Below are 10,870 nucleotides of genomic sequence, written 5' to 3'. Positions count from 1 at the left end.
GAAGTAGTGAAACATTTAGCTGCGGTAGCTTGACGGCATCCGTGTGATTACAGTAGAGAGTGTCTGCTTCCTTGGAGCTTTAAACGGCTAACCCAGGCACCATTGGCCGTCAGGTTAATCAGCTAATTGATCTGGAGGTTGATACAGCGCGCGGTGGCCATATGTTAGACGTTACGCAATGAAGACGACAGTGACAGAGTGACTTTCCGCGACTTAAACCAGCTAGCCCCGCCGCTAGCCTAGCCTCTGTCCACAGCAAACTTCGAGGACTCGTTCGGTGGTCGGTCACCAGAGAGCACACTGCGAGCCTTTCGCCTCACATCCCAGCGGCTCCGTTATTTAACGCCTCACTTTCTACCATCTTCCAATGGCTTTGGTAACAGCGGGGAGGCGGTTCGTTCAGGTCACTTTACGGGAATTTTCGCGGAGAAGCACGGCGGCGGCTTCTTGGGGAGCTTGGCGGACGGCAGAGCGCTGTTTCTCTGCAGGAACACCGCCTCTCAGGTGAGTTATTCTCCCCCAAATCCACTAACGGATTAAAAAGGCTGTTTGAAATAAAGGATCTTTTGTTGTTTTTTGTTTTGTTTTTAAAACTGCTTCTTAAACTACTATATCTTCACTGTACTCGGATCAGTTACGTATTTGACTAATATTAATCTCCAACCACCAGGGGCGTTTCCAGGACCTGGGAACATTGGGGACTGAGCCCCAATTTAACTGAAAAAGTCCCCCCCCCCCAGCTTGTCTGAAACCAAATACTACAATATGTATAGTCTGATGAGTTTAGTATATAATAAAAAAAAAAAACAAAAAAAAAAAAAAAAGTTACTGGCTTGTATTGTTTTATACAAATATTAGTTTTTTCCCTTGTAGTTATACCCAGAGGTCTTTCTTTATACAAAGCTATAGAAAAAAATCACTTATCTTGACTCTTAATTAACAAAAACTAACATTTATGGTCAATTACACCAACTTCCATGTTTTAATAATTTCAAATACCAATGGAGATCACGTCTAGAACAACATATTCATGTATTTTGACTGTGCTTCCTGAGAATTAACTGTAGATATTATTAATAGAAAGCCCAAAGATCTAATATAATCTGATCTGATGCTTGGCTAAATTAGTTTAAAGGTCACAGTTTAACATTAAAAAAAGCAAATAAAAAAAGAAAAGCTGGCAGCCTCTGTATGCGTTCACTGCGGCATATGAGATTAGATAATTTGGCTGGAATATCTGAGGTAGCAGAAATTATTCTAATGATGGTGAGATGAAGCCTCATGAGGCATTGATCCGTTTGGCCAAATAAATCATCAATTCCCACAGTTCATAAGGCTCCACCTACTGGTGGAGTGCAGAACTACAGTTAGTAATAAAATCTGATTTTTTTTTTTTTGCAATTGTTTTTCTTTTTTCCCCCCTTTTAAGTTCATTTGAAATTGTTTATGGTTGGTAAGTAAGTGTAAAATTTATTCGAACAATTGTTTAAGGTGCACAGTTTTTCTGCCATTTTAGTGAAATAAAGTCAAGCAGACAGTGAAAGTGTTTGTACAAATTGGGCAATAATGAGCAAAAGGAAAGGTTTTAGTCATTTTTAATCAAACATAATATTTTTTTCCACATTTTTTGGTTTCAGTCGGGTTGGAAGTTGTGTTCAACCAATCTTTTGGCTAAACCGACCTAATTTTGCAGCGTTTTTAACCAATCTATATTTTTACTAGGGCAAACCAATGCAAATTAGTCTCATTAGCCAAAATAATTAAGTATAATAGCAACTCTCAAAAGTCCAAGGTGGGTTTTGAATCATCAACCAGAGGAGAGGCAGCCTGTGTCCTACAGATGACGCCACTTATGTGATTAACTGTACAATGGAGAAAATACTACTTAACACTAACGTTACAACTGTGTCGGGTGGCTTGCTCAGATTTCGATCACTACATTGTTTATTCTAACCGAAATATTTTAAACAACTAGATTGGTTGGAAAAACAACCAATCTATTCTTAAAATCTATCCAAACTCTATCAAGTTGACAGCAGCTCCTACAAACTCCATCTTGACTGAATACTGAGGCTGTTTAAATGCCTGTCAGAATTCTTGCACTTCTTGAACCACTTCCTAGCGGTCACGTGGTATTACGGTAGCGAGGCCTTGGAGGTCATCGATTTTGGCCCCTCCTCTAAATGAATCACGCTCGACACACTCCTCGGCTCATCTCATAGCATCACTACATTACATAAGGTGATGACTATTTCAATGCTGGTTAAATCTGAAAACCAGAGTCTTAATATGCTTGAAATAGAGAATTAAAAAAAAATTATTTTTTTTATACATCATCTGCAGATATTAATGAGATTTAACCACAATGATGGTTGTGTTTTACTGGTTGGTTGGCGCAGAGGATAAAGGATCTGTGCTTTGGTTCCTGTGGTTGTAGGTTTAACCCCTGACTAATGCAGCCTCCAGTAAAACCTCCCAATTGCTCAAAACAATAAATGTTATGGCAGGTGGGGATGCTTGACTCCATACACTAGGGAGTATTTTCTTAGAATAGGGAAGGTTGACTAAGATCTTCTCATTGAGAAGATTGACTGACTGTGGACTTGAGTATTAGAGGATGGGGAGTTAATGCATCTGTAGTCTCTGAGTTTTTGTCTTGATTCCCCAATTTAAATATGAATCTGATTGTCCTTTCTGGAAAAGGTTATGTTCCCATTTTGTTTTTAGAGTCTAGTCTCACTATGTAGCTGGGGACTGTGTTGGGTGTTACCATGATAGTCATTGAAAACATGACTTGGACTCCCTTTGCTTCCTGTTTACTGTAGGAATCATGTCACATTGACTCTTTTATGACTTGAAAAGAGACTTCTCTGCTAACCTTGTCTTTTTACCCTTTAAAAAATTTCAACTTAATCAACTCCATAATAGAAATGTAGAGTTCCAGAAAGGAGACTCAGCTCTGACATAAGGATGCCGAATTAAAGAACAGTTATATTTTCATTGTCTAATGTGCCTTTAATGGTGGTGGTAGTACTGCAATGCTGAAAGAACTCTTCTTTAAGTCAAAATGATTAGTTCAAAATACCCAAATGACTTTTTTACCTCCCTCAAAATAGCAAACGTAATAAAATATAATGTGTTAAAGGTTAATAATGTATTTCTGAGAAAATAAATGTCTTAAAATCCCTTCTGTTTTATCACTTGTCTCTGCCCAATCTGCACCGTGAATCCTACCCTGCTTCCGGTCGCCAACTTTTTCGGCTTTGGATTTCAACATAAATCTAGTCTTTTTGAGTTTTGCGTTTTCGTTTCATTTTATTCTTATGCTATATAGTGCGTAATCTAAAGAAGGAAACAACTGAAACGCAGATAAAAATGGTTTAATCATATTTTGCCGGACTGCTCTGAGCATGTCCCATGATGAGTCAGAGAAGCAGTTTAACAGAGAAAATGTAAAAAGCATAACAATGGTCTCAAAGAAGTCATAAAACATTTTTTAAAGATGTATATTAGCATTCTTTGGTGAAAAATAAGTAATTTTAGTACCATAATTACATTATTTATGGACCCCCGGATGTATATCAGTTTGCGAATGTGCAGAACGGATCACGTTTCTGGAACATTCGGGTAGTGACAGCGCCTTCTAGAGTCATCTGATGTTTGTTTTTTGTATTTGTTAGTTGTCTAAGCATATAGATGGGTTACATTTTATTAATGGCTACGAAAACAAAAAAGAGAAAGATGTTAGATCTGCATTGGTAGCTCAGTGAGAAGAGATGCTGGTTTAGAGTTGGGTGGATCCTGAGTTCAATTCCTGCTTTGTCTCATTGAAAAGAACACTCTAAAAAAAATACATGCAACTTCAAGTTTTTATTGGTTATTCAAAGTGAATATTGAAATCATAAAGATAAATGCGTGACGAGAAGAGGAGCAAAGAGAGACAGGGCCTGTGGTGTGATTGTTAAAGCGTCTGCTTTCAAGCTGGGAGCTTGTTGGTTCGAATCCCACAGAGGAAACTATTTTTCCAACAAATGTAGAAGTTGAAACAAAAAGATAAATGCGCCCGGAGAAACATCCAAAGTGTGACAGGTGTCACAGCAGAGTGGGATTTTCTGCGACTGTAAGGCGCCAGTGGTGCAGAGTCTGAGTTCAATTCCATCTGTGGTTGACGTAGCCTGGAATTACCCACTGCGGTGGGTCGGGGAGGGGGCCGTGTCCCCTCCCTGTTTCCACAACAATAATCGGAAGGGGTTATACATCAGGAAACAAGGTCTGAATAAAACTTTTAAAGACAGTAAAAATAAAGTTTTCTTGAGAAGTTTTCTTACTAAACTTAAAAAAGTAACATTTACACTAGAAGAACATTACCTACATATAAAGCAAATGTTACAAGGCCACTATAGCCATCTATTATATGTTAATTTTGCATTTTTCAAGTTTTGTTAACTACTACTGTTATTGGTGTTTCTGTTCCGTCCTCTGATCCAGGCTGCGTGGCTGGCAACTTACGGTCATGAAGAATCACCAGTCTGGTTGACACCACTTGACCCTCCAGGCTTTGATTTGTTCCCGTAGCAGATTTATCTTCTTTATGTCTTCAAGGAGTCCAATCTCCAACCACCCGTCTTAAAGTGCAGCGGTGAAGTTGGCTAGAATCACCTCCCTTTTAAAGTTGCCATTGTTCACACCTGGTTTGAATTCTTAGAAGCTGCTTTAAGCCCCGTTAAAACCCAGATTTTGACCTTTCAACATGTCCGAAAAAAATGTTTTCGGAGTTGATTTTGAAAAGCACTCCCACAGCATGATTCTACCATCATTCTTTTTTTTTTATCTCATAATCCCATCATTCCTTTTTTATTTTATAATCCTATCAATCTTTTTTTAAATCTCTTAATCCCATCATTCTGACTAACTAACTAAGCAGTTAATTATCTATTCCAATCTACATGAAGTACTTTAAGGATAATCAAATCTTTAAAAATACGCTTAGATGTGTAAATGTTTTTAATCTCAACTACTCCATGACTAACATTTAGTCTGTGTAAGATTGAAGATTGAAGGTTTCACCTTCTGACACCCACGTCAGATCCAAATGCGAGCGAGTTGTGAATAACATGACGAGGAACCCATGTGGCTGTCCAAAGTTGAACACGTGTTTGGTTTATAAGGTCACGCAGTGCAGGAAAAGCAGGTTAATACCTCCATTTTTTTATAGTGGATTATTTATGGTTCTCCCTGGTTCTGAGGCTTTCCACAAGTCAGTGAGTGTAATGTTTGCATGAAAAGAGACAGCTGGTCCTCTGAGGACATCAGTCATTAACAAATGGGATCACTCAGCAGGGATAAGGTGTTCTGCTCGGGTAACAGGATGGAGGAGTAAATCGTCTCCAGGGTTTTATCATAAACACCTCAAGGATAAAAATTACCTTTAAAATATTTAGCTTCAGTCGTGATCATCATTCTAACATCCAGATAATCATTCATTTTAAAGAACAAATCGAATGTAGAGGTTTGCATTTGGTGGATTTGTGGGACTAATGCATCTAGAATATAACTGCGGTGATTTGTTTTGTTTAGTCCTGCTGTTTCGGAAACGTTCCTTATCTGGCTGCAGAGGAACCCCTCTTCTTTTGGCTCCGCTAACAGAACTCAGCTGTATTTCTGTCCAGCCAGGATCTGGGACGTTATAAAACATAACTATTAGTCCAACCTTCTAGAGTTTAAGCTGGAGTTTGCCCAGTTTAGCCTTTAGACTCCAGACCCAGTACATTCATTTTGATGTTAAACATGGTGGTTTCTGCTTTGATTAATGATCTTAAACGTTTTTGTTTTGCTATTGGAAAGACATGTAAGTTACCGGGACTTTGAGGCTCTGGTCACTCACAGGGCAATCCACTCATGGCTCTCTGAGACTTTAAGGTGATCCTGATGACTTATTTTAATGCAGTTATACTAATTGGGACTTCTTTCTAGTCGGACTGTGATTCGGCTTGCATTGATTTGATGGATTTCAGCCCCGTTCTCCTTATTGACCTCAAACCGGCCCTCAGAGATCAAGGAAAACCTTTGTATGATTACAGCCCCCTGCTGGTGGTAGAAGGAATTGCATTTTTTGGTTATTTTACAACAGAAATATGAGCAAATATAAAGCTGTAAGAATTAGTATATGAATCCTTTAACATGAGCGGCAGCAAGAGGAAATGACACAAAGAGGAAATCACATTTGCCTTTTCTGTATTGATACCATCAGCGCTGCTCCTTATTTTAATGGGTGTAACCAGCTTCCCTCTCATTGCCTTAAATGGCAAGGTGACTCTTGGAGTGATGTATTGCAGAAAATTCATATATTTAAAAAGGAATAGATGCCAAATAGATTATTTCATCCTCCCACTGAAGTTCAATAAGACTGAAACACCAAGTGTGGCTCAATAGAGTAGATAGCAAAGCTTTAAAATGTGATTCTAATTCAGTTATTGCCTCAGGTCAGACAACAAAGTGACCGTCAACTTCATCAACCGAGACGGCGAGAAGATCACAGTGAAGGCGTTGCCTGGAGACTCTCTGCTAGACGTCGTCATCAACGAAGACCTGGACTTTGATGGCTTTGGTAAGAAAACCCGCCTGAGCAGGACTCTCAGTTTGAGACTTTGGAGGCCTAAATGAGCTTGTGTGTGTTGCAGGAGCATGTGAGGGAACCCTGGCGTGCTCCACGTGTCATCTGATCTTCGACGAGGATGTCTACAAGAAGCTGGGGCCAGTCACAGACGAGGAGATGGACATGTTGGACCTGGCTTATGGCTTGACTGAGACGTAAGGAAGTCATTCATTCGTCACAGCAGCTTAGCGTTACTCAAACCATCCTGAAACCAACAGTTAGATTTTTTTATAACATGAATTTACCCCCATTTTGGACAGTTGAGCTTCATTTAGAAGGATGTTTGCTGATATGCAGCATGGAAGTTTGACAAAACAGAAATCTGTGAGACATTTTTCAGCAAATTATGTGACAGCGACTTGTTACTGAATGAGGTTGGCTCGTTTTTACTTCAGGTTTTTGGAAATGAAGTGAAAGGTTCACCGTCTGTAGCTCAGATACTACAGTGTCCTTCCCGTCACCAATATGAGAAACAGAATGGAGGAAAAATAGTTCCTATACACGGGGGCACAAATAGTCAAAGGTTTTTAAGCCACAAAATTAGGCATGCGTTTTTTTTGACTATATGAACAAGGAAAAAACATCCCGGAGACCCCGTCAGACCTTGATATCAATTAAGGCTGTTTTTTCGGCCGTGTAGATGGCGAAGACCGTTCATCCATGTTTTACAATATATTTTTATTTTTCTGATCTCATTTTTAATATAAATTTACTTCATAATGGAGTTTTATTTTTTGACACTTATTTTGAAAAGCTACTACATATTTTAGTGAATTTTATTTTTTAACCTTTTTCCATTTTTTTTCTCGTTTTCATCACTAAAATTCTATCAAGACAGGCACCTTGTCTCATTAAGTCTGGGATGCTTCTGTTTTCATACGTTGTTAATCAGTTGAATAAATTTAGAAAGATTTTTTAAAAATGGCATCAATTCTTTTCTTCCTCTGTTTTTTATTTGGAAACTTAATTCCCGTTTTACTTTGAATCACTGACGTCAGACCAGCAGATAAAACCCCGCACCCTCATTTAAATAAGACAAAAAAAGATCAAAAAGTCACTGAAATACGTACGGAAGCTTTACAAAATAAGTGTCAACTCCATTATAAGGTAAATAACTCATGATTTAAAATATTTATCAATAGCAGAATTTATTTAATTTTAAATGAAACAGCTTTCCATAGCCTCCACTCTTGCAATTTAACCATTTATCGACTTTTAATCATAAGTGGATTATTTGTTTACATCACTAGTGTCAATATTGGATACACACCAAATTTAAACAATATGTTTTTTTGTAGGCAAAAACAATATTTAGATTAAATACCATTACATTGTAATACATTGTAGTTTTTAGCTTTATATATATATATATAATATAAACCCTAAAACAAGGTTTCTTTGAAGTTTAAAAAGTTTTTTCTTTTAACTATTTAAAGAAAAAAATCATTTTGGGTGTATTTTGTAAGGAAAATGAAAGTTCCAAGGCTGTGCTTCATTAAATAGATATTTATTATAGGAAACTCCAGTCCATATTTAATAGGTACAAAAGTAAGTTTAAAACGGCCCAAACCATCCTACAAAAAAATGTTTAACTTGTTGTTTGTAGATCCTATAAATAAACCACTTTAACAGATTAAGTTGAATATAAGTAAGTAAAAAGTTAACCAAACTAAGCATGTGTGTTGGATCTTATTAATCCGCCGCAGATCTCGTCTGGGTTGCCAGATCTGCCTGACCAAATCCCTGGACGGCATGGTGGCCCGAGTCCCAGAGAGCGTGGCAGACATCCGGCAAAGCAAAGACGGCTCGGCTTAAACTGGGACGCTGCAACGTCGACTGAAGAATGCACGATGGTGGGAGGAAAGTGGTGGTGCTGTGGGCTACCACAGATCTGTCGTCCAGTTTTTTGTTTCATTTTTTTTTTTATAAAACATTTTCTAGAGTGAAATGCAAACTGTAACCAGCAATTTGTCTATCTAGTATCAAATACAATGTACTTATGTACAAACCGAGTTAAACCTTATAATCTGGTCTCCTAATTTTAACAATCATAGCAAACTTGGTAAAAGTTAACATGCACGTGTGAATTAATTTTAAAACACTGTAAAAAAAAAAAAATGTATCGCCTTAATAATTAATTCCTAAACAGATCTATTTTGTCTTGTCTGTACAAGACTGGAACACACTGGTGTATAAAAAGAAATAATAAAAAAAAAATCACCTTTCTAATGAATCGCCTCTGAATCAGTCACTTTAAAATCTCTTTAGAAGCTAAATTGAACTATATTCTATTTGTTTTACAGTGTAAGGAAGTTCGTTTATAGCTAAAATACAAAGCAACACAGCCTCAGGTGAAAATAAACACCTGAGCGAAGTTGTCCCCCCTTCTTCAAATCAGACAAAGTTGATTTGTGCAGAAATCCTTTTAAAGATGGTGGTTGACCTCTGATGACCCCTGGAGAAAATTTTTCTTTATATCTTTACAATGATAGGAACACAAATTAAAATTTTTGCTACACAAACATAGCCGAGGTGATTGACACCAATTTTGTCTGATTTCATAATAATGGGGGGACTGGTTGACCTTTAACCTTTCATTAATATCTTCAAGGCAAAAGCAACAAAAACATCGATTTTTGCTGCACAAGCGAGCACAGAGTCGAGTTAATTGACATCCATTTGAAGAAGGTGAGGGGGGGCAACTTCACTTAGGTAAAATAAATGCAAAGTTTAAAGTGGAGCTATATTAGATTGCATTTATACTATTATAGCAATTTATTTACAGTCATTTTTACTATTTTGCACTTTTAAAAAAAGATGAAATTGTCCAGAGAGCTGTTCCAAACGAAATTTCTTTTTGTTTTACACTTGTGTAAACAAAATGACAAATAAAATCTAAGTCTTAAGTAAACATTGCAGGAGTTAGTAGATCTGTACTGATCTGCTTAAACTTTACAGCCACCATACAGTCCAATGACAACAGGTGGAGTTTCTGATTTAAATAAAAGAAAAAAGGCAACAGCAGGTAAAGTTGGCAGCTGCATATAAAACCATCTGTTATTACAATGTTATTGTGGGAGGTTCTGATAGGAGCTGAAAATGAACTTTTCCTTAAAGGCACTAAGCAACCTGCAAGAGGAGAAGTTTTCTATAGAAGCAGATTAAAACGATCTTAGAAATTCTTCTTGGTTTCTATAACTGAACTTAAAGGGCATAGAGCGATGAGTGTTTGGAGTGTTTCCTACTGTCAGACGTACGACTCTTCAGCAAACAGAAGCTGCTCCAGATCAGGCTCGGCTGTAGGATCACAGCATCGCTTTAACCGCTCTCTTTGACCCTCCACCAGGGCTAGCGCCACCTCCTGGCTGCTCTGAGGATCGCTGTGAGGGTGGGAGGAGAAGTAGTCGCTCACTGCTTTGGTGGTGCAGGGGGAGAGGCAAGAGACGGGCCTGCCGATCTGCCTCTGGCGGCTTCAGTCCCGGGTCGCTGGGCAGCCGGACCCTGGTGAAGGCGGAGGCCCGGTCCGCGACCAGCCGCTCCGGTTCGGAGCCGCGGCGCCGGTACAGCCGGCTGTTACAGTCCTCCACGGTGGGAGTCCTCTGTCGTCTGAACAGGGACAGCGACGGCCCGCTGTGTTTGTAGAACAGCGGCTGCTTTGTTTCGGGCGCTTCGCACCGCTTAGTGACGACATCACCTCCGAGGTCGCTGATCTGAACCGTCAGGGCAGAATCTGGAGACTGGACCCTGGTGGGTTTGTTGAAGCGAAGGCTCCCAGCAGCTCGCCGGAGCAGGGAGGGGCTGGAGGCTTCTGGTCTGGAGGGTCGGCTGTTCCCTTTGTCTCCTGCGTCCTTTGAGCCTCTGCGGGATGTTTTGGTTTTAGGCTGATTGTTGGAGATCAGCTTCGTTGCTCCTTTCTCAGCTGTTCCACCCTGTGAGGAAATGTACTCGCTAACGCTAGTCTGTAGAGTTTGGTAAAAACCCTTCAAGTAGTCTCTCTGGGTATAAATACACAGACAATCAACATTCTTCAAATGGAGGAGAACAAGCTACTCTGAATTTACTGCTAGAAGGGAAGGTCTGTGGTTTCGATATTTGTACTTGTGCGTTCTTATGTGCTCGTGAAACGTCATCAACCTCAGCCCTTGTGCTCTTCCAATTCTGCGTGTCCCGTTCTCTCAGAGCCACGCTTTCCTGTGTTCTTTTCAAGAATACATT

General features: G+C 39.1%; 2 protein-coding genes across 3 annotated transcripts in view; one reads left to right on the top strand and one right to left on the bottom strand.

Annotated features, from left to right (window-relative positions):
* On the top strand, window positions 1–8,888 carry LOC119796978 (adrenodoxin-like). Its single transcript, XM_038305784.1, has 4 exons — window positions 1–504; window positions 6,483–6,607; window positions 6,681–6,810; window positions 8,362–8,888. The coding sequence occupies exons 1-4, from the start codon at window positions 368–370 to the stop codon at window positions 8,468–8,470; spliced, it is 501 nt and encodes a 166-aa protein (XP_038161712.1). The 5' UTR covers window positions 1–367; the 3' UTR covers window positions 8,471–8,888.
* The window catches only part of LOC119796975 (rho GTPase-activating protein 20-like), a 27,536-nt gene continuing 24,812 nt past the window's right edge, over window positions 8,147–10,870 (bottom strand). For both annotated transcript variants that reach the window (XM_038305781.1, XM_038305782.1), the window contains one exon: window positions 8,147–10,584. In XM_038305781.1, coding sequence (XP_038161709.1) covers window positions 9,961–10,584 — 624 coding nt within the window. In that variant the 3' untranslated portion in view covers window positions 8,147–9,960. The remainder of the gene's footprint in view (window positions 10,585–10,870) is intronic.

This window comes from Cyprinodon tularosa, unplaced genomic scaffold (assembly GCF_016077235.1).
Source record: "Cyprinodon tularosa strain WSP-4 unplaced genomic scaffold, ASM1607723v1 ctg564, whole genome shotgun sequence".
NCBI classification, from domain to species: Eukaryota; Metazoa; Chordata; class Actinopteri; order Cyprinodontiformes; family Cyprinodontidae; genus Cyprinodon; species Cyprinodon tularosa.
The sequence above is the reverse complement of the archived record's forward strand: the minus strand, read 5'-3'. Positions and strand labels throughout refer to the sequence as shown.